Genomic DNA, 23,872 nt, shown 5'->3' with positions numbered 1-23,872 from the left:
AGTACAGAAGACCACTATTGTCTGGGCTTCCTGAGAGTCGCTTCAAAAGCCTTGGATATTTATAACAAACTTCATTACCGAATGTATCTTTAACACTGTGCATGAATGTTATTTTTGTGTAGAATGTACAGTACGTCTATTGTTTTCTTAGTATTCTATCTGTAGGTCTTCAAAGTGCAATGTTTTTTTTTTTTTCTTCAAAATTCTTCTGAAACAATAAACTGTCTGTTTATAGTCTCGGTGACCGGTGAGCGTCTAGACGGGCTGGCTGGTTGATTCCAATCACGCTCTCATGACTGACCGATGGCTCACAGGGGCCTGCGCAGACGGTTCAGCTGGTCCTTCAATGCGTCACCATCCGCCCCAACCACAGGGATGACGCTTTTGGTCCCTCCATAGGACCAAAAGTGCCATTGCGTTTTGGGCCTTCCTTCTGACGGACAAAGACGCCCCTCTCCACCGCACTTTAGCGTACCACACCCCCTCCCCCTCCCCCCTCTGTTTTTGTGGGGCAAGGGAGAGCAAATATACAAATGAGAGCGCTAAATCAAGTTTGAGAACAAACACCCCTCAGTTGCATCCGGCCAGCTCGGGCCTGGGCGTCCGCCAAACTTTGACCATTCTGCTGGCTGCGAATCCCACACGCAGCTCCCACCCTCGCCATGAGTTATGTTTATGGCCAGAAATTGCTCCAATTAAGAGAATTTTCAGTGCCGCGAGGTTATTCTGTATCTGTGGACGCAGGGGCAACAGTTCCCCCCCCTCCTCCTGAGAGCTGCAGGCCAGCAGGCTCCCAAAGCGGGGTGTGTCTGGAGCCGGTGGCTCCACCAGACCAAGGCCTTCATCTGAGGAATATTCTCTTCCTGTCATTTTTCCACGGGAGGGTTCCAATTTAGCCGTGGTCGCACTGACCCTGTGGCGTCTGGCTCCGAGTGGGGTCAGACGCGGTAGGATCGCATCCGTGCGGCCCGACTGACACACAGGCCCTGTAGCCACGGAAGAACCTCTCTGGAAAATTTCAGCGTTTGATTATCGGCAAAAGATCTGCACGCGAAACAAAGGAATGGCAAGTGCAAACAATGACAGCAGTCCAAGCCACTGAGGACTTTCGTTATAACCCCAGGTCAGACCAAACCTGATTTTAGTAGAATCCTTTCAGTGGTTTATGTCAGTCTTTCAACATGTGTTATTGAGTTTGTCATATGCAAGTCGGCAACATTCACACACCAGCTCTCCAATATTTAAAGCAGAAGCATATGTACACACGCACACTCACACACACACACACATGCACGCACACAGAGCCAAAGACACCTTTTCTAAGCTTCACTTTTTTAATTCATAATAAAGGTGAGTTGATTTGGGGAATAAATTACTTTGATCTGTCACATTCATGCTTTGTGGTTGCATCCGTACACAATAAGGAATGACACAAACACAAATGCAGATCTTTTTCTCATATACAAGTACAAAATAAATACACATTCCATTATAGGCCAATGTTACATGTAATACCTCCAAAAAAAATATTAACAGACAAGAACATGATGTCTGAGGAGTGCTTTGAAAATGTATCGCTAGCAATTACTTGTTCAGCTATCCCTGTGACAGGTGAGCTCTATTCCTCCAGGACTCCCGAGTTCAGGGCTTTTTGCTTTGCAAAAGAACTGCCACTTCTGTCTCGCAGACACAGTGACACACAGAGGAAGAAAGCAGAAATCGCACATCATGATGGTCGGGACTAGTGGCAGTGGCAGGCCCTCTGACAGCGTGCGCTGTCCGTAGGTGTCAGGCTGACCTCCCCTTTCCATCGGTGACATTTTCTCACGCTGTGACCCCCCCCTCAATCTACATCAACAACGCTGCCTTCTTTTTCCCCCCTATTATTGTCGTTTCCATTTTTTTCCCCATTATCGTCAGGAAGTTGACTTTCCAAGAGCGGAAGCTGATCTTGTAAGGAGTTCAGCATACGGAAATGGCGCTAAAACATCCTGGCTGCCCGGCGAGCTGGTACAGCGCCAGCCACCCGCGACCCGGGCCAAACAATAGGTATCCCGGCCCGACAGCCGGAGCCCTGGGGAGCTTGGGGAGGGCCAGTTGAAGAATTCAAACGGTGCACTGTTCTGCTTAAGTGTTTCTTAGAAACGCCAAGGGGGAGCATACAGGAAGAAGTGGAATCTGCCAGATACTGTAGTCACAGAGCCTCTCCCAAATGTTTTTATTGCACATCCTCTCTGAACGGGCGCATGACCTCATGTTCAGGTTGTCCCGTCCCTGCAGAGTAGGCGAAGGAAAGGCAAAGAGGTTGCCTGGGGATACGGGGGGGGGTGGAGTGGTTGGTGGATCAAAGACACAGTGATTACTGTAATCATGTCAGACTGGGACTCGGATCATAGTGCATAAAGAGAGCTGACTTAATTAGTCACGGACAGACAATAATAAACATGAAAGTAGTGTTTTCATGATTGTACTTTTTCAGTCTTCCCCACATGCGTCTGGTCCAGGCAGCACTAGTGGCACTCCGAGACAAAGATGGTGGCACGAAAAAAATTGAAAAGATCTTGGTGTGAATAAATCCCTTTTTCACTAAATTGTACAATGATAGAGGTCAGTAATTTGTGCCTAACCACTCACTCACTAAAAAGTAATGCGATTTAGTGCTTTTACCTTTCATATACTGTTTCTGAACAACATCCGTTCACTCCTTGTGTCTCAAGACACAATTTACCCTCATAGAGCATAGAGCTAAGCCCATTACTCAGGGGGGAGTGGCGTATCTTGAAGACTGTACCATCTTTGACAAAACTAACAGATGTGCAACAGTGGTGCCCTGTGGCCAGAGGGGAGAATGACAGCTTGTTGGCTGCAGCTGAAGCCTGGCAGCGGATGGTACTAAACGGACCTACAGGAGTGAAACAAAGAGGTGAGGCTTTTTAGGGAAGCCAAGTGCAGCGTGGAGCTCCAGCCAAGAGCACAAAGATCTTCAGTCCTTCACTGAAACGAAGAGCCACTTCAATGTAGTCATGCACCATTATCAACCAGGCTCCACCTGTAGATTATTAAGACTAGTAAAACCTACTTCATCCGACTGGATTTTTCAATCCACGTATAAGACCGGCGGAGGGCGGGCAGAAACACTTAGAGCCCAGCAGGACTCCATCTGCCCAGCACTCCAACCGCAGCTATGCTTTTAACCTGAAATGTTCTGAGCTGCTTGCATATTCAATGCGTTTCCATTTTCACATGTTTAATACGTTCATTTGAGGACAGCTAGGAAACATTCTGCCTTGAGTCGCATGATTCTGCTATTTTTCCTAAATCAATCTGAAAGCAATATCAAGCGCAAACGGGCATAATAAACAATATACTGTATCAGTAACTTCAGATGAAATACATCCAAGCTTAGTGGACTTCAAGAAACAGGGGTGCAGTGTGGACGCGTGCTGAGCAAGGCAATGAACACCGTCCAGATACACCTGTAAAACAGCTAACTAGATACAGTCCTGTAAAACTGTATATTTATGAAAAACTTCTCTGCGTTTCCTCATCAAAAACCAGTTGACCAGTTGACTGGGTGATTGTTGCTCGAGCTTGATGCTGGGAAATGATCCTTTGCGCAGCACATGAGAGTTCCACACGCCTCCCGCGAGTGTGATCGCAGCAACTGCACTTTCCAAGGTATTCCTGAAACGGACATTTTGAAACCCCACAGCGGTGTCAGATTTGGTCGGCTTTCGCTAAAATTGCCTAAAATTGAAAGAGAGAGTTGGATTTTGAACAGTGATCCTTTTTTTCCGTCATCATTAAATCATGCCCAATCACGCACAATTGGCCACTAGTTGATTTGCATCATCACAATGGGAATTAGTCTCGGGAACGCGTCGGTGGTTTATTGGTACAGTTCATGATTGTCTATCACTGCAGCCTTCGGGTGCCTTCGTTAAGCTGGGACAAGCCTGCTCCTGATGGTAGCCAGTGGAGACAGTCTGCTGCCTCTGGAGTGCAGTGTTTGGAGGTGGCAGGCCAGCTCGCTGCAAGGCTAGGCTCGCAGACCGCAGCGGATCGCCAGGCTCAGAAATCCCTGAAGAGTTTGCGGCACGTCGAGCAGCGGCGGAGGAGGAGATCTGTCGGCGCACGCACTCATTTTCACAGCTCTCGCGGTGGGGGAGGGGGGACGATGCGTTTTGGGAAGTTCTCGTTCGCCTCTCCTTCGATCCGCCCCCCCGGCGCTTGCTTCAGGTGAACCCAGAAAAGCCGACTGCGTGTCCTCCCATCTCATCTCCCCCCCCTCCCCAGCTCTTCAGATTGGGTTGCCTGGGGTACCTCTCTTCTTCTCAGTGATAGTGCTGTACATAACCATCTCCAAAAACCCCCCACCCTACCCCATCCCCGTCCCAAAAAATGAAAATAGTGCAATTCAGTTGGCTGGTCTGAAGGTGAAAGAAATATCTACCCAAGGGGGGTTTCAGTGAGGCCGGCTGGGCAGCAGGACGCCCTGAGCGGGAGTATCAGTTAAACAGGATGGAGTCGGGGTCGCGGTTGGCCATCTGAGCCATGTGCTTCAGTATGTCCTTTTTGGTGATGATCCCCAGGAGACGCCTGCGGAGAGGAGGGACAGGAAGAGAAGGACAGGTGCGTTAGCGGCAGGCGCTCGCTTCATTCGGACAGACAGGCTGAGCAAACAAGCCAGCTATACGGTCCAGCGCCGCGCAACGACTCGCACGCTATGCTGAATGTGTACGCGAGGGTCCTCTCTGGCTCACAGCCCTGATCCCAGGTCAGTGCACACTGTGAGGGCCTGGCAGTGAAGGCAGAACTGACTCAAGGGAGCAGGCATTAGAGATCGGTCCCACGTAACTCCTCACAACATCAGGAGTTGATTAGGGCTTAAGGCTAGTGTGTGTGGAGTGGGAGGGAGGGTTTGGGGTCGGGTATACATGTACCCTTACTGCTCAAAAAAAAAAAAAACATCTCAGTCTTATTCACTCATCGAAAGGCTACTCCTGTTGACACAGAAATGTGCAGCAACATTAACTCGTGAGACTGAGCAAACATACGAGACTCCCATTTGTCTCGAACGCAAGGTTTGTTTTTCTACGGGAGAAAGAGTGGAAAAACCTTGCATCGGGAGAGGGAGCTCGGTGTTACACAAACAGAAAAAGATCCTCTCGCAGGCAGAAAATGGGGTGACCGAATGCCTCCGCTCTCTGAGGAACATTTGAGTGGAGCATAGAGGAATTAATCACTGCCAATCTCCGCACTGCCGAGACGAGGGCCGCTTATTTGTCGACTCTCCCATTATCACTCACGCGCATCGTGCGAAGCGCCTCTCTTCCCACAATCCCCCTCTCCGCCTCTCTGCCAATGGGGGCTGGGTGGGACAAATCCTAACCTAACATTTCTCTTAATACGTTACATAAGTTCTCCAGCTCTGTGAAATAAGGAGAGTATTTATTCTCAGAAAAGTTTTTTGGTATTATCATATCTACCCTTTCAAACAACCTGTGACAGACAGGCTGTGTGATTACTGGTATTACTAGAGAGTGCTTGTCTCATTGAGGAGAACACTGCATCCGCTTATGACCAATCTCTCATTTGCAGAGGAATTATGGCACACGTAACTAGCGAAATCCCAGCAAGCCAGCGAGCAGCATGACTCTCACAATTATCCTTCAAAGACCATAAAATGCAAAAATAATACGACGCAGATTTGGAAATGGCTTTCATATTCGGAGCACATATGTTTTGCGCTGAGCGAGACCGCGGTCTTCACGAGGAAAGAAAAACAACCAGAAATGAAGCGGAGGACAAAAAGCTATCTGAAAGCAACAGGCATCACATTCCCCAAAGTACCCTTTCGTAGTAAATCAATCAATAAAACAAATCAACACTTATCCATGTGGATCAATAAAACAATCATTCATATAGCCTACATCCCTATCTGAAGCCATTCATTGCATCATTGCAAAATCATCCAGCTTTTCTCTTTTTTCTTGCAGTGTGTTGCTTCTCTGTCCTGGCGGTTTTCTCTCGCTCTGTTATTGTACCATCCACTATCACCTACTTTGACCCCCACTCCCCCCACCCTGCCTTTTGCATCGTCATGGCCCCCCCAACTCACCCGTTGTGAGTGACCAGGCACTGGCGGAGCCCCAGCTTGCGGAAGATGTCCACCACGATCTCCATGGCAGTGTGGTCGGTGACGGTGAAGGGGCTGAGGTCCATGATGGTGCGCAGCTTGAGGGGGGCGGGGCTGCTGGGAGGCTGGGGGGGCGTGTACTCGGTGAAGAAGATGCGCGAGGTGCTCACGATGCCGTCCTGGCGCATCCGGGCGTTCTCTGGAGGGGTGTGGGATTGATTATCACATTACCTCACACTTCTCAAAAAGGCAACGTGTGTGCACGCACGCACGCACGCACACACACACACACACACACACACACACAATACTGTTCTTAGAAACATTCTGTGCCTGTTCTTTCTTAAAGTGACACACAAACAAGGAGCATGTGTGGCACACATGTACGAATATACAAACATATTATCGCTCTGCCAGGCAAATCATAACATGCAATGACACACTGACAGGCAAACACACACACACACACACACACACACACACACACACACACACACACACACACACACACACACATGCACACACACACCATTAGACAGAGAGACAGACAGACAGACACACACACACACACACACACACACACACACACGCACACACACACACACACACACAGGCTCACGCGTGAGCGCTCACCGATGGAGATAATGAGGTCGCGGCGGAGCACGAAGCCCACCAGGCGCTGGGACTCGTGGGAGACGACGACGGGGAAGCCGCTGTAGGAGGTGTCGGCGATGAGCGCCTCCACGTCCTCCACGGTCATGCTGTCCTGCGTGAGCACGGAGAGCGGCGGGTCGCTGCGGCGCGGCCGCATCACGTCCATGGCCAGCGTCTTGTGGCTGAACTCCTCCTTGGCCTCCAGGAAGGGGTAGCCGTTGAGGCGGATGTGCGCCTCGTAGATGCCCTCTCGCCCCAGCGCGTCCGCCACCCACTTGCTGGTCATGGCCGCCGCCATCAGCGGCACGATGTACTCCAGCCCGCCCGTCAGCTCGAACATGATGACCACCAGCGACACAGTCATCCGCGTCACCCCGCCTGCAAGACGCAAGGGGACCCCGACACGAGGGGGACGGAGTGAGATGAAGGAAGGTTCTAGTTTTCTGTTCACTGTAGCCCACAGGTACTGAAAAAGTCAAACTGCTTTTTCTGAGCTGTACTGTGACACATCGATTTGCCAAACTAAACCAGAGTGTTGCTCCCTCTGGGCCGCAGTGTGACAGTGCTTTGCTAGGCTCAACAAGAGAGCTGCAGGGCTGAAATCGAGCCGAACTGCTCAAATACCACAGAACAAGACACTTAACTGCTGTCTTGGTCTCAAATATCGCTACAACTACTATGCAAATGAGTGACATATGAAATTTTAAAAAGAGAAGCATGACTACACACTGGAATTCAATTCCCCCATGAAGAGTTTAAATTGACTTCATACAGGGCTTCAGTGGGGTTAGTATCCACCAAATTGAACAATATGGAGTCTGTTTCTGAAGAGGAAAGGATTACACAGGTAGGACAAATTTTTAAAAGTTTTCAGCTGTCAGTGATTGGCGTGAAGTATGAGTTTCGTGTGTAGGAGGACACGGGGGGGCTTTACCTAGACAGGCCGCGGCTCCCACCATGGCATAAAGCCCCGGGGTGATGCAGTCGGCTCCAGGGGAGCACCAGCCTTTAAAGATCACCCAATCGTGGTGGTAATACGCCAGCTGCTCCATACCCACCCCCAGCAGCCTGCCTGCTATCGCCCCCACCGCCATGCTGGGGATGAAGAGGCCAGAGGGAACCTGCGGGAGAGCAGACAGAACAGAGGGAGAGAGAGAGAGAGGGGCAGAGGGAGAGAGAGAGCAGAGGGAGAGAGAGAGAGCAGAGAGAGAGCAGAGAGAGAGCAGAGGGAGAGAGAGAGCAGAGAGGGAGAGAGAGAGAGCAGAGGGAGAGAGAGAGCAGAGAGAGAGAGCGAGAGAGCAGAGGGAGAGAGAGAGCAGAGAGAGCAGAGAGAGAGCAGAGAGAGAGAGAGCAGAGAGAGAGCAGAGGGAGAGAGAGAGCAGAGAGAGCAGAGAGAGAGCAGAGGGAGAGAGAGAGAGCAGAGAGAGCAGAGAGAGAGCAGAGAGAGAGAGAGCAGAGGGAGAGAGAGAGCAGAGGGAGAGAGAGAGAGCAGAGAGAGAGCAGAGAGAGAGCAGAGGGAGAGAGAGAGCAGAGAGGGAGAGAGAGAGAGCAGAGGGAGAGAGAGAGCAGAGAGAGAGAGCGAGAGAGCAGAGGGAGAGAGAGAGCAGAGAGAGCAGAGAGAGAGCAGAGAGAGAGAGAGCAGAGAGAGAGCAGAGGGAGAGAGAGAGCAGAGAGAGCAGAGAGAGAGCAGAGGGAGAGAGAGAGCAGAGAGAGCAGAGAGAGAGCAGAGGGAGAGAGAGCAGAGGGAGAGAGAGCAGAGGGAGAGAGAGAGAGCAGAGAGAGAGCAGAGGGAGAGAGAGAGCAGAGAGAGAGAGCGAGAGAGCAGAGGGAGAGAGAGAGCAGAGAGCAGAGAGAGAGCAGAGAGAGAGCAGAGAGAGAGAGAGCAGAGAGGGAGAGAGAGAGCAGAGAGAGAGAGAGAGAGCAGAGAGAGAGCAGAGAGAGAGAGAGCAGAGAGGGAGAGAGAGAGAGAGCAGAGAGAGAGCAGAGGGAGAGAGAGAGCAGAGGGAGAGAGAGAGCAGAGAGAGAGAGCGAGAGAGCAGAGGGAGAGAGAGAGCAGAGAGAGAGAGCGAGAGAGCAGAGGGAGAGAGAGAGCAGAGAGAGCAGAGAGAGAGCAGAGGGAGAGAGAGCAGAGAGCAGAGAGAGAGCAGAGAGAGAGCAGAGAGAGAGAGAGCGAGAGAGCAGAGAGAGAGCAGAGAGAGAGCAGAGAGAGAGCAGAGAGAGAGCAGAGAGAGCAGAGAGAGAGAGAGCAGAGAGAGAGCAGAGAGAGAGCAGAGAGAGAGAGCGAGAGAGCAGAGAGAGAGCAGAGGGAGAGAGAGCAGAGAGAGAGAGCAGAGAGAGAGCAGAGAGAGAGAGCGAGAGAGCAGAGAGAGAGCAGAGGGAGAGAGAGCAGAGAGCAGAGAGAGCAGAGAGAGAGAGAGAGCAGAGAGAGAGCAGAGGGAGAGAGAGCAGAGAGAGAGAGCAGAGAGAGAGCAGAGAGAGAGAGCGAGAGAGCAGAGAGAGAGCAGAGGGAGAGAGAGCAGAGAGCAGAGAGAGCAGAGAGAGAGAGAGAGCAGAGAGAGCAGAGAGAGAGAGCAGAGAGAGAGAAAAGAGGGAGAGAGAGAGAGAGATGGAGAAAGGAAGGAAATCAGACAACAAAGGAGGGAGATTTTAATACAAAAAGTAATTACAAAATAAAAAATAAAAAAGAGGAATATAGAGAAAGAGGAGGAGAAGAGAGCAGAGAGGAAGGAAACGGGGGGGGGGGGGGCAGAGAGCAGATTAAACCAGAGTGAATATTAATATAGTATAACAGTTAATAGTGTGAGTGCAATATTAACACAGTAGGGTGGACACAAAGTGATACAGCAGAACCTCAAAGCTATGAACTTGCTCCAAAATGCTCGAAACTGGCATGAACGGTCAATCACAATGTCCGAAAAACCTATTATTTGGCCAATTTTTTTTTTTTTTTTACTTAACTTTCAGGCTACAGTATTTAAAAAACATTCAGAGGTCATTTTAACAGTGACCAATTAAGCAGGTACTTCCTGGCCTGGATGGGCCATTCAATTTAACCAATGGCATCACTGGGATCCTGCTACTACACCCCACTAACAAAAAAGCACAGAGGCAGAGTTAGCGGGGGTGGGGGGAGAGAGTACCTTCATGCCGAAGGTGACCACAGTGACGAGCATCTTGAAGACAAGGGCGAGGGACAGCTGCCACATGGCGGTGTAGACGTTGCTCCCCGCCGGGCGGTCGGGCAGCTCGTTGCTGCTCTTGCTGGCGTTGACGTTGATGTAGTCACAGAGCTTGGAGGAGTCGAGCAGGCCGCAGTCGTTGAAGAGCTCGGAGATGAGCTCGCTGGTGCTGGTGCGCGTGTAGTCGTTGGGGAAGGCCAGCAGGGCGGTGGCCGCCGTCACCACCAGCACCTCCAGCACCGGGTAGTGGCCCAGCCGCGTGGTCTTGCGCCGCCGGCACCAGGCGATGTTGGCGCGGATGAAGAGGGCGCCCCACAGGCCCCCGAAGATGCCCAGCAGGATGAAGGGCACCAGCTCCAGCAGGTGCCAGGGGCTGTGGAACTCCACGTAGAACAGCACCAGCCGGCTGTTACCGAACGGGTTGATGGAGCGCAGGGTGAAGGCGGCCACCAGGGCGGCGAAGAAGGACCGCCACAGCGTCTTCAGCGGGAAGTAGTAGCTCACCTGCGGGACGGGGGGTTTAACAGTTTCCGCTGTCTGCGAATCTAAGCCTTAGTCAAACATCGGATTTATTCCTGAGCCTCGTTTCCAGAGACTGGGATTTACGCCTGTCCCGGATCAGATAAACAAACACATCTTAATGCCTGGGCTTATCAGGCTCTGACAGACTCTCCTCACTCTGTTAATTAGGCGATCTCTGACAGTTTTGCTCATAGATTACGTGGAGGTATGTGATCACATCTGCTCCCCTGAGCGACCAAATTAATTAGCAATGACCTTAAGAAACAGTAATGAAGCTTCCTTCCAGGATCACACTCTTTACATCTCCCAGAATGGCTGAGAAAAAGGGTGCCGACTCACCTCCTCCAGACTGAACAGCACGCCCCCTATAGGGGCCCCAAATGCCACGGACACCCCGACTGCTGCTGCAGCAGAAAGGACCTGGGACAGGGAGGCAGGGACAGAGAGATGCCAGTCAGCTCAGCTGACATACGTTGCCAATCCCAAAACAACCAAACAACTCAGCAAGACATAACCTAAGCATTCACAATATCCTCCTCAGTAAGACCCTAACCTCTCAGCATTCACACAACATAAGAGTACTTATTTACATTTATGATGAATCTTATCCAGAAAGGCTTACAGGGGAAAAGGTACAAAACTGCAGTTCAATGAGGTAATATGAACAATAGCACAAACAGTACACAGCCACATTTATTTACTTCGGAAACAACAACATCTGTGGTGATTTAGTTTGTACCCTCTCCTACCAAAAGGCATGGGAAATGGGTGGCTATGAATAAAACATGTCTTTTCTCCAAGAAATTAATAGATTTTTGGCCTGCCTTTGGCCTTAAGGACTCCCTCAATGCATTGTGGAAGAGTGTCTACTAATTTCTGGCAGAAAGCTGGTGGTATTGTGCTCCACTCCTCCTGCAAAGCATTAGTAAGATTCACTATTGAAGAGGGATGTCATGGCCTTGCCTTAATTCTGTGTTCTAATTCAACCCAAAGATGTTCTTTTGGGTTGAATTCAGGGATCTGTACTGGCCACTGCAATGTTCCAGTGTTACTCTCTTCAAACCACATGCAGTCACATCCACACTCACACCCATTTTCCTGCAATCAACCAGGTGTGACTTTTTGCAAGACGGTGCCTTTAGTAATATCCATTCATACTGTTAGGCAGTTACTGGGGCAATTCATTTTAAGTACATTACTCGTGGCTACAGCAGCAGTGGCCTACCCAGGAGTCATTCATGTCAATCTCGTCCAAGTTCCTGAATCACAAAGATGCCCCACAGTGGACTCTGACTCCGCCCCTGCCTCACACAGCCCCTCCCCCACCCCGCCCGCACTCCTCCCCCTTGCCCCACCTCTCTCCTCTTGGCCTCGTTCTTGCGGTACTTGGTGAAGAGGTGGCACAGGATGTTGCCGCAGCAGCAGGCCACGTGCACCAGCGGGCCCTCCTTGCCCAGGCTGAGGCCGGACGACACCGCCAGCACCAGCGTGATGGTCTTTATCATCAGGGTCCACTTGCCCAGGTACCCGCGGATGATGAAGCCGCTCAGGATGGTCTTTATCTGGGGAGAGGAAAGATCCGAGGGGGGGGGGGTTCCAACCAAGTTTACCACCACATGTGATGTGAACAAGTCTCTACAACACAGCGCTATTGCAGAAACCCAAAAAAACATTCTCCTCCTACGTGAACAAATGTCTTTCATTAAAAGTGTTATTAAAAAGCCTTTATAATCGCATAGACTTTGCCATTATTTCTGCTTAGCATTAGACAGAGGCTTGGCTGTAATTCCATAATGATGGTGGTTTCAGAGGCAGAACGTGCAAAGCCAAAAATCACAGTAACAGTTACTTAACAGGAAATTAAGGATCGCCATTTATCTAAATAAGCGCTCATTTCCTATAGTGATCATTTATCTGTCTGCACATCACAGCAGACCTCGACAGACAAAGATTCCAAGATTCAACAGGCAGACAGGCAAAAGGAAGCGCTAATCCTAACAGGCAGGGGTGAGAGGTGCGCCTCCCTACCTCAGGGATTCCAGAGCCGCAGGCATAGGGAGCGAAGGCCCTGACCAGGGACACCGCCAGGAAGGAGAAGAGCAGCGCCCAGCACACGTACATCAGGTAATTTACGATGTATGCAAACGCCCCCTGCAGGACACATTCAGAAATACATCAGCTGGCAGAGCAACACTGCAACTGCAATATTCGCATTTCACCAGCAGAGGGCTTTTGTGCACTTGGTGCAGATTTCCCCAGCATGACACAGCCAGAGCAATGGGAGGCTGTGGTCAGGTTTACGGATGAGGCATATGAATGATGTCAGCGGCGGAAAGGCTGGCCCACCTCCCCGGTTCCGATGATGAGCTCGGCCCAGCTCTTCCACTGCGGACACTTGTCCCGCTCCTGGAAGGTGGTCTCGTTGGAGTTCCAGCAGCAGTGCTCGTGATTGAACCAGAACCCGTTCAGACACACCCCCTCCTTCAGGTCTGTCATCCAGTGGGCAGAGATATCAATCCCTCCAGCCAGGGCCCCTGCAGGACAGTTCCAAAGCTGTCGTTAAATACTCTGCCCTTCAGTCACTCTGAGCTGCTCCTGTGACCCATAAACTTTCTGCAGGGATCATACAGGGGGCAGAATTTCCAACATTTCTCAGATTAACCTCATATTTAACCTTAATAATTGACCGATAAATTAAAGGGGAAGAATACGCTGACTTTGTAAATTATGTATATTATGGAAAACTGTATAAACCGCATGCATCTGATTTATGGAAAATCATGGTTTTGGCGGTGTTGGGCTCACTGAATCCCAAGAGCGTGGCTAATCCAATGATTAACATCCACTGGTCAGTTTGTGGAATCAAAGCAAATGATGATGCCAAGTCTCCTATGAATTCAATATGAGATTAAGGAAAAGCAGGGATGCGGGTTTGTGAGATTTGCGGGATTTTTCCCAGACCGTGACATGACTGACAGCAAAAGTAGGCGGGGCCCTGCTTACTGACCGGCCATCAGGCCAATGAGGAGCATGAGCAGCCAGCCGGAGAAGGCATCGCTGACGCTGTGCAGCAAGGCCCACGTCGACTCCTTGCTCTTACTGGCAATCTGCGGACCGACACAGACGAGACAGCGATGAGACACAGACAGTGACAAGAGGACAATACGGAAAAACAAGACACAAAAGGTCCTGCTTGCCCCCGCCCAGGTCATCACTTTCACAAACCATCTACCATGCAGGAGAAGCACTGTTGCTTTAAACACACCTCAGATAGCGCCCCAGATTATTCTATAACAATAAACTCAGGCAAAGCAGCCGCTTGCATGAACCAATATTTATCAATCATCTTGATGGACGCCCACTTCCATGTAATCAAACTATTTCTTCTGAAACTTTCATTTAAATTTCAAGCTGTAATTAGCACAGGCGGCAGACCACCAGGCTACTTTTCAGTCCGAACAATTGAAGTAAATGATATTTACAAGCGGTGCGTATTGGAGTGGCTTGTTGCTCTATAAATTAAGCTGAGTTAAGGATAGGATCTTGCAGTTAAGACCCACTAGGTACTGCCAGCCCGCTTAAACACGCATAAACTGCGTGTAATGGCTGAATTCGGTCTCCTGGTGACTGTGTTTGAGGGGGGGAGTGGTCAGCGCACCTCTCTGTGCCGGTCACGGTCCTTGGACTTCTCCCGCACCCAGTCGATGGTGTTGAAGTCCTCGTAGGTGCCCACCCCGGGGACCGGCTCATCCAGCAGGTCCATCAGCTTGGTCCCGCCGTTCAGGACCTGCGCCCCACCGCCGTGGGCGTTGTAGCCTGAGGGGGGAACAGGCGCGTGGAATAAGGTCATATGCTCGGTGCCAAAACACTGTCTTTCTCAGTGCGTCATTGTTAACTGACAATAAGTAAGCACGAACAAAAAAAAAATATGACAATAACCCATTCCATTTCTGTAAAATACCGATGTATTCAACACATTCAAAACAATGCCACTTATTTAATAATTTATTTTCTCAATTCTGTTTATTCAGGGTCTCGCTGTAATAGGGAACAATAAAAAGGAAAACAACACGAATTGTACACGAGGACTGGTGAAGCCTGACAACAATGCTGTGTCAGGAGACAAAACAAAACAACTGCGGGGCACTTACAGTGTTGAACAAGAAACACAGAGGCTGGGAACCAGACTAATAGTGTCCTCCTAGTCAAAATACATGTTGAACAAGAAAGGAAATGACATAACAGGATATTCCAAGAAGGGACTTTGATGCTGCTGCTGCTGATAGCTGCTTATGCCTGCTCTTTGCACAGAAAACAATTCCCTCGTGACTTGAATTACTTCATCGAATTCACGGAGACAGCAGGCAGCACCTCCATAAAACCCCCCTGATGATAATCGCTTTATGCTCTCTCCTGATTCATCGATGCTTCTTCACTGGGGAGGGGCTCAATTTAAATGCGCTGCGCTAACTAAGGCCTGTGGGCATTAAAGTGGAAAAGGGGCAGGCTGACCCCGGAAACAAGGTAACAGGACATGGCGAACTCAGTGACGTGCACGCACCCCCCACACAGCCTCCTGCAGGCTCAGATGAAGACTGTCAGACAAACCTGATATGGACAGAGTGGCCTTCAAATTAGCCCATGAAAAGAAAAGGGACAATCCTATAAAACAGCCAAAACGTTTAATGCGCCCCACTTTAACGAAAATAGCAACGCAGAGACACACTACAGCTTAGGACCTTCACAATCTTATTTCAGTATCTTTAACTGACGCAGAGACACATTAAGTTTTAGTCATTGCACAATGTTATTTTAAGCAAGTGCTTCTTTAACTGGGTCTCTGGCAAAGTAGGAGACTGTGTGCCTGAACAGACCTCCGAGGCCTACAGAAGTCATCAGCGATTTAAAATGTTTCTGAGGCTATGAGGAACAGATGCCAGTGTATGTAAAGAAAGATACCGGCGGTACCACTTGTAAAAGAATTCCAGCCACCACAGCTTGACAGGTCGGACTGGTTTTACTGCAGAGAACTCGGGGGTTGCCACGCCGATCCGTTTAGAACAATGCACAAGGTGAAATATGAAATACCCTCAGAGGAAGCAGAATGCGTTGCTGCACAGCACAGGAAAAGATCACAGAAAACACACTGCTATTGTACCATTACACTGCGCTGTTGCTCTTCAACACTCAGAGCATTTAAAACATCAGACTGAGCAGAGCCTGCTATTAAAAATGTGACTAAATGCATTTTTGTTGTTCTTCTCAATAGGCTCCTTTATGGGAGGCAATATACCTTTGTTATCAAGAAAGAATTTTATGTCACTTAAACGCTCACATATTTACACATTTACAACAGGACACTTTAGCTGAACTGGGGCGACTGAGGTGAAGCAGCACGTGAGACGCAGCTGGGACTTCAACCTCAACCCCTGCACTCGCATGCAGGAAAACACTCCACATTGCTGTCCCCAGAACCACCGCGGGGTTGTTCATTAAACATTTAAACGCTGAACAAGTGCAGCTCAGGCGAACACTGCCGGGCCCGGCGACCCGTTATTACCGCCGCGGGGCTCGGGGCGCTCTGTGCGCCCAGCACGGGTTTATAGCTCAGTAACGCCGAGGTTTTATCGCCTGGCCTCGCCGGAGCCCGAAGGCCCGATGGCTGGAGTCCAGCACTTAGCGTTCACTGGAGCCTGTGTTGATGCGCAGGTACATTACATTATTGCCATTTAGCACACACTATTATGCAGAGCAACTTATATAGGTTACAATTTTTACAATGTTACCCATTTACACAGCTGGATATTTACTGAGGCAATTGTGGGTTAAGTACCTTGCCCAAGGATTCAGCAGCAGTGCCCCAGCGCGAATCGAACCGGCAATCTTTTGGTTACAAGCCCTGCTCATTACCACTATGCTACACTGCCACCATTAAAAGGCGAGTGAGTAGAGGTGTGACTGTATGAGAGCAGAGACAGAACGCTGTGGGCTTCTCCGGCCGGCCCAGCCCACGAGTGGCGGACCACGACCTCGCGTGCCGCAGCAAAGCTTTTTAAGGTGTAAATGGAGGCGGGCTGAAGGCAAGCTGATCTGGATGAGGGCGGAAGGCCGAGCGAATGGCAAAATGAGAGATCCTATTTCAGCCCCGACACTTGCTAAAGCGTGGAAGCGGGCCCTTTTTTGCAAACTAGCTTCGTATTACTTCAGAGAAAAGAGGCAGGGATAGCCCAGCCGGAGCAGCGCGCGGCTCATTCATTATTCAGCCTGGCCTTAGCTCTGCGGCTCCGCACTGCTGCCTGCGTCCCCACAGGCCCGGCGAGAGAGAGCATGCACGAACTGAGAGAGAGGGAAGGGGAGAGGACTCAGTGCCACGGTCTCAACAACCGCACCCCTCAGAGGGTCTCTCCTCATCCCCGCTTCCCACAAGACCCCTTCAAATGGCGTGCGGCGGACCCGAAAAGGGAGGAAGCGCGGCTAGCTCCGTCAAGGGGGGTGATGGGGGGGGTTCAGGGGTGTGTGAGAGAGCCTGAGAAAGCGCCGATTCGGTGGAGTTAGTCATGCGACCCCGGGCTGACCTTTCCGACCCCTGCGCTCAGCCACGGTTCCTGCTACGCAAATCGCCGCTCCTCGCACCACAAGACCGTGTGAGTCAGAGACGGGAAGAGGTTGCACCAGAGCCCAGGGTTTCGCAGAGGTGAGAGCCGAAATATTGCTGAGCTACGGAGGGCTCAGAGGGGAGGAGGCGTGGCCTCCATACCAGCATAAATATTCACCCAATCACTGAACCCAAACTGGACTTTCAGGCTTAGACGCTCTGATAAACAGTGTTCAAAGAAAGAACACTTATACTTCACTTACACTTGTCACTCAGAGGACAAAGTGCTCAGGCTACATTTGGGCCTTGATATTTGGGGTGGGATATCAGCACAAACGCCGGGGTTAATGAAAGTTGAGAGACAGTGTGTAGCAGAACTGAGAAAGAATGAGAGCGATGTTTGCGTTTGCAGTGTAAACGCAGGGTGGTTAAACAAGCCTAAGTGGAGAGGGAAGTAAGAAACACTTACCCCCCAGACAGTCATCCAACACACAGCCCAAAACCCATGAGTGAAGCTATCTGCCTGAAAACTGATATCACACTGTAGTGTCCACATCTGGTTGGCTCAGAACTGTGCTCCTAGGAATTATGGTTTGTTGAAATGCAAAGGTCATTCACAGAGTATACAAACAGCATATCCCTGATACAACCAGAGTGCACACGACACAAAACAGTGAGGGGGGGGGGGCGGGTTCTGGGAATACTGTGAGAGATGACTCCAGCCTCCCCCCCCCTGCCCCATTTCCTGTTCCTCCTGCCACTCATTCCTGACTAGCTCCCACAGGTCTCGGTGGCCTGAGCTCTGTAATCGTCAGCTCTATTCTCCTGGGAGCAGATTCGTTCTGATAAGAAATTTGGAAAGACCCTCCGCAGCCTCAACCCAAAAATACGCATGGTAAACGGGGGGGTGCTCGTTCTGCCTGAGATCTGAGCCGCTGTCGAGTACCCCCCCCCCCCCCCTCCTGTTATACCTGCACTTAGAAGCAGAGAATGATGTCATCGGCTGCAGCCCTGCTGAGAGAGGCAGCGGGGGGGGGGGGGGGTGGAATTGGAACCCTTAAGACAGGTCCTCCTTATCATCGCTTCTCTAACAGTTCAGGAGCGCTAATGGGTGCTTCCCTCACACGCCTGCCGATGTTACTTTTACGCCAACCCAATCTCTCCCGAGGGGACTGCTGAGTCTCACAGAGTGCGGGCTGTGATGGTTTCATTAGCGACTGCTGCTGAGGCTTTGAACGAGTTTGGTTTTTCCAGACAGCGTTACTCTAACAGCTCGAGAGAGAGAGAGAGGACTCGACGGTCATGCGAGGTCTCCTACACCCTCAGTGCTTGATAGAAAGTGTGGGATCCCTATGAGACTTCAGTGAAGCCTCACTTACATTCACTCAGGCATTATGTCTGAGTGTTTATGTTATGTTAAGTTTACAGCCACAACACTGCCAGCGACTTCAACAACCACACACCCACTCGTCTGATTTCTGACCACCCACATTCTTTTCTTTATGCTTTTTTCCCTGCTTTTCAACCAGTTTGGAACTGCCAATTGTATGCCTGCAAGCTTGCATCTTTGCACACACTATGTGCTTCTGCAGTGCAGAAATGAGACGAATACAATCCTCCAATACACTTCAAGTCCCAAAGTGCACTGCAGTGAAGCGGATGCTGATTGGAGGATAGGTGCATCATCCCGGTGACTTTTATCTGTGTGACGAGCCACCACAGCGTGCCACAGCGAAAAGGTGAGCACACTCTGGGCTAAGAACCCTGCCATGGGAATGATGCCGATTGTGTGACTCCGGGTCACTGTCACAGAACGACACCTTTCAGACTCGAACCCGGGTCTAAGCTACATTGCTCGACCTGCACGGGGCGAAGACATCACCCCGCTGAGCCACTCGGAAACCCACATCCGCTCACTTCTATTGGGCAACGAGCCAAACACCCACCCACTCGTACGAGAGCACGCAGCTCTTCCTGCTTCTCCTCCCATAGCAGCTGAGCGCTGGGTCGGCTCCAGCTCCCGCTCTCAGAGCCTCCTGTTTATCAGAGCGCTGCAGAAACCGACACCAACAGAATGCTAATGCTGCCAGAGCCTCTGCAGTCCAGCCGGCAGGCGGACGCGGCGTGCGCCGAAAGCACGCTCAGTCTCCGGCGCTCCGGCCGCGGCCCCACGGCACGTTAATCATTGTCGGAGGCCGTTTTCTGAGAACCCGCCGTCTGATTCGGGGCAGCAGAATTCTTGGATGTTTCGTGTCAGCGGCCGAGAGGCCAAATGCATTTCTATTTCCTTTTTTTCTTCAATCACGCTTTGATCAGTAACCTCAGAGACGATAAATGCATGGATGCATTTTTTCCATTGTATCACAGTGCAAGTCTTTCAGTCTTTTTAGTAAACCACAGTATAAAGAGGATTTAAAACCAAGGCTAGCGACGTGGGCAAACCATCACAGGAGGAACTGAAAAAGACATGCAAGAGTTCATAAAGGAAATCGCTGACCCCTTAACCCACCTGCCCACTGACATCAGTCAGAAGGGGAACTCTGCAGCCCCACCCCCTCAGGAAGACTAAACTGAGCATCCTAGTCAAATATGCTTCTGTCAAAAGTGTGACATCATTGGTATCCAAGCAGAGGTGAGCTCAATAATCAAATGCTGTTCTAAACTATGCAGCAGTGTAACATATCAGAGTGAGTCCTTACTGAGAAGCTATGCTGAGGAGAACTATTACCACTGCCTAGATTTCTCATCCCATCAGCACCTCCATGAAATGCACTAAGTTTCACCTTTAGATTAACCTTGATCTCACACACTCAGGTGTCTGGGTGAAACAGTCATTCTTAGCTCCCATCAGCCTTTTTAGGGGAATTTATAAAATATATTCCAGGTCCCGTCACAGGCAGAAGACTAACCGACATGAGGAGAACTTAGATCTGCAACCTGGCCAATGAAAGCAACTATGCAAATGAAGCAGATATCTATGAATGTCACAACACCGGCAACAATGACAAAGAAAAATGGGAATCAAAGGTAACCTAAACTCTGTGAAGAGGCTTCTGTGAAGAGCAACGGCTGCTCTGTGAAGCTGGTGGCCGACTCCACCGCGTTATTTGCCGAGAAGATGCCGCCTACTATCTTCAGAGCGTGCGATTTATAAATCCTTTCAAGTGGTGTCACTCCAAATGGCGCAGCGGCTAGTCATATTCAAATGCGATGCATGATCAGCAGCTCCCTTGCCGCGCCACCAAACAGCCTCCACCTGCTTAAGACCGGCCGTGCGCGGGCGTTAACAGCAGCGCCATGTCCTGTTACATATCATTTTAATGACATGCAAATTAAGAACAAGGGCGTCTTCATCTGTGCTGCCAACATTTAACACTGAATCACGTGGACAGACCTGTATTTCCAGACAGGTTGAATGCATTGATATAACTTCCATGCACGTGCTTGATCATGAGCGCGCGAGGGGAAGGGTTTCCGCACTGCTCCCTGAGCAACGAACCTGGTCATATACAGCAAGAGATCTCACATTTTGTATTCAGATGCATCTAACCCACTACAATCTCTGAATCTGGAAGAAATGGCCTGGATTTCAGCATAATTATAACACGATAATAATAAAGGCTCATGTTCTCGCCTCCTCTTGTTCTAATGTATTCAGTGTGAAACCAGTACTATGAGTTCTATAAAACTGCAGTCTACACCTCCGAACAGCTACAAGGACATATTCCAACTTGATGAAAAATGAAGAACAGCCAGCCCCTCAAACACCGCCCCCCCCCCCCCCCCGGCCCCAAATACCTCTTCAAAACTAGTGGCAAAGTTGATATAAGCAGCAGGCGTGGGCCTGCCTGAGTTTAGACTTTACACAAAAACGCTGTTTACTTTCACCTCATTAGTGTCACAGGGGAGTAGCCCCTGGACTGGGCGTGGCCAGGCGGTGGAACGAGCAGCTTTTCCTTTGCGGATGCGAGACTGCAGTATATCACCGGCTTAAATGGCCCACTTCAGCCGGCTGCTGAACGCAACAGCCGAGACGAGCAACTGTCTCGTCAGCGCCAGTTGTTACCACAGCAACAGAACATGTGTTGGCAGTTACACTCGTCTGTTCAACTCCTGTGTTTGTATTTTCCCCTATTGATCCGTCGTCTCTCACGTTTCACACCACAGGCGTCGGGTACCTGTGCAGAATGCCCCGCGGTGTTCCACACACACACGCGCGCACTGACGCTCACAGCGCCAGCTCACAGCGACAATCCCCTCCACTGGGGCATGAGCTACACTGGGTTCGACCCCCAAGTAAAGTCACGCCAAAACCCTAAATAACCTCTGTGTCTGGGATTCTGTTTCTCAGAGGTGAGTCTTTTCACCAGCTACACCATGAAAAATAAACCACGCAAGACAGCTGACAGGCACACACACACATGCACGCAGAACTACTGTAGGCTACTATCATATCAGTTTGTTTCAATTACAGTACACTTTGTGCTCCTCCAACATGGATAGAAACATTTTGGTCACATAATACTCTAAGCATTTGGATGACTGTCTCAGACAGGTCACATGGCCCATCAGAGTCAATTACAATCTATCTTGCTATCGGCCTTGCTCTTAACTGAGTGTTTCATCACAGGGTCAACTGGAGATCTGCTTCTATCACTGCAAAGGAGTGTACTACTGTTCCTTAACCCAAACACCAAATTCTGATAATTCAGACGCTACTGGCTAAATGAAAACAAAATGGTATTACTATAGACACTGTCCAGTCTAATGAATATTTTTCCACAGGTCTCGCCCCAATCACTCATTCGTTCATCAAGAGAGGACTTTCTGGTACCTGAACAGTAGTCACGGTCCAGGGGTGGCACGTCGTCGGTACTGGAGAAATCCAAGGTGGCGCCGGCGATCTCCACCATGTCCTCGTCACTGGTGCCACTCTGCAGGCTGTTGAAACTCTCGCTGCAGTACCCCGCATTGTCCATTCTGACTCCTAAAGACACAAAGCAGTGGTCACTGCCATTTTTAATTTCTGACTTTGCCAGCTGGCAGCGCGTCATTTTTCACGGTATTAGTTACAACACCCCGCAACAACACGGGTACGATGTTCCGGAGTTGCTGTGCGAAGCTGTCAATTTTAGGTTTTGGGGATGTGTCATCACCTGCCCGTGTGGCACAATTCGTTATGACAAAAGTGACGGTAAAATTCATTTTCACAAACGTGGCGGCATAGACAAATACTGGCGTCAAAGCACGACCGAGCCGGTACACACCCTTCAACTGCATGATGTGAGGGTGACAGTGAGAGCCTAACTGAAGATAACACGCAGTGAGCGCTAAAATGACAACACCAGCTATCTGCCAAATACTGCCAGTTAGTTATCAAGCTTTATTTTGCTATGTAACAAATGCGGTAACCGTTTTGGAACTGCAACCTCGGCTGTATGTCAACTAGATACCTACCGTTAGCTGGCTAACGTGAGATATGCGTTATTTTTACACAAACACAACGTGTCACGGATATTAAAAGACAAAATAGGCAGCTTCCTAACTGATTTTAGACTATTCAAAAAGGCGACCTACTGACCGACATCGGGAAATTTCACAAGACCGACCATGAGCTTATCACCACAAACATATTGCACAACCGTCTTGCCTGGCAATACGACCCCATACGTTACCCAATTTTTAAAGAATTCTATGTTAGTTATGTATTTATTGTTCCTTGAATGTGAACACAAACACAATGCGTGAATGCGCTGAGACTCACTGTCAAATTTCTAATGCTAACGTTAACTGTGTAGCGTTAGCAGCTAGATAAACCTTGGCTGGTTGGTTAGCTAGCTAACTTACCACCTTTTACAACAGAATTTCTCACTTGTACACAGATCCAGCTGGCTAGCTAGCAGTACAGTGTAATTATTTCCTAGTAACTCACTGTATTCACTGCGAAGTTTCCGAGAACTTTAAGGAGCCTGATGCCAATACCATTTTACATTATTTCAGCTAGTAGCAAACTAGCTAGCTAAAATGTGTACACTGGATAACGTTAGCTAGTCTAGTTAGCCAGCGATCTAACGCATCGAACTGACTTCTCTAGTTAATCACCTTTTACAGTAGCCAGCTAGCTAGCGTTACAATTTACAACCCCATCGTAAGCTAACGTTACACGTTTCAGGAAAAAATAAACATATGCCATTATACATACCTTGCCCAAGAGTAAATGACCAACGAGTTAGCGTGGGACCTAGCTAACTTAGCTAGCTAGATAGTTAACGTTAGCTATCAGTTGCTACGACGGCAGTAATTAGCTAGCTAACGAAATGTCTTGTGACACGGCTTTTAAATTTCGGTCAGCAGAAGCTAGCAACTAGCTAACTGTCCCGGTTGGCATTTCCATTGAGAACATGCGTCATTTTCCTTCCAGAAAAGCGTTTCTCACGATCTTCAAGCTGGATGAGAGGTTGCTACACATCAGATGTCATCTCTTCGAACAAAATGCACTTCGATAAATCTTAAATACTAGTCACTTCTTATGCTAGTTTTCCAAGCTGAATTCCGAGTGTTTCCTTTTAGGAAAGGCAGTCGATCCCAGAGTTGGCGAATTAGATAAAGATTCTCTGTAGCAACAAAATATCGAACTCAGGTTTCATACTACTGTCGAACGTTCAACCACCGGAAGAACTTAACATGTCCACATTTTCAATGTAAACCGGAACTTCAAGATAAAGAATGTAAAACAGGCAGTGTACATGATCTCCCCAGTGATCGAGGGTCTCTGGTTTAACT

General features: G+C 49.6%; 1 protein-coding gene across 1 annotated transcript; it reads right to left on the bottom strand.

Annotated features, from left to right (window-relative positions):
* Positions 1 to 1,360: 1,360 nt before the first annotated feature.
* Positions 1,361 to 23,660, bottom strand: LOC118790825 (H(+)/Cl(-) exchange transporter 5). The gene is made up of 13 exons (XM_036547900.1): positions 23,292 to 23,660; positions 21,924 to 22,076; positions 14,153 to 14,310; positions 13,502 to 13,601; positions 12,841 to 13,028; positions 12,523 to 12,645; positions 11,850 to 12,056; positions 10,834 to 10,914; positions 9,934 to 10,476; positions 7,728 to 7,914; positions 6,773 to 7,171; positions 6,122 to 6,338; positions 1,361 to 4,599 (listed from the first exon to the last, which is right to left on the bottom strand). The coding sequence occupies exons 2-13, from the start codon at positions 22,066 to 22,068 to the stop codon at positions 4,509 to 4,511; spliced, it is 2,439 nt and encodes an 812-aa protein (XP_036403793.1). The 5' UTR covers positions 22,069 to 22,076; positions 23,292 to 23,660; the 3' UTR covers positions 1,361 to 4,508.
* Between the last annotated feature and the right edge of the window lie 212 nt (positions 23,661 to 23,872).

Source organism: Megalops cyprinoides, chromosome 16, assembly GCF_013368585.1.
Source record: "Megalops cyprinoides isolate fMegCyp1 chromosome 16, fMegCyp1.pri, whole genome shotgun sequence".
NCBI lineage: Eukaryota > Metazoa > Chordata > Actinopteri > Elopiformes > Megalopidae > Megalops > Megalops cyprinoides.
This window is presented reverse-complemented; position numbering and strand designations above follow the sequence as displayed.

Coding starts and splice junctions, on each gene's coding strand:
- LOC118790825 (XM_036547900.1), bottom strand. CDS start 22,068: ATGGACAATGCGGGGTACTGCAGCGAGAGTTTCAACAGCCTGCAGAGT. Junction 14,311..21,923: donor GGACCGTGACTACTGTTCAG/GTACCAGAAAGT, acceptor TTCCCCCCTCAG/GCTACAACGCCCACGGCGGT. Junction 13,029..13,501: donor CCTCATTGGCCTGATGGCCG/GTCAGTAAGCAG, acceptor ACTGTCCTGCAG/GGGCCCTGGCTGGAGGGATT.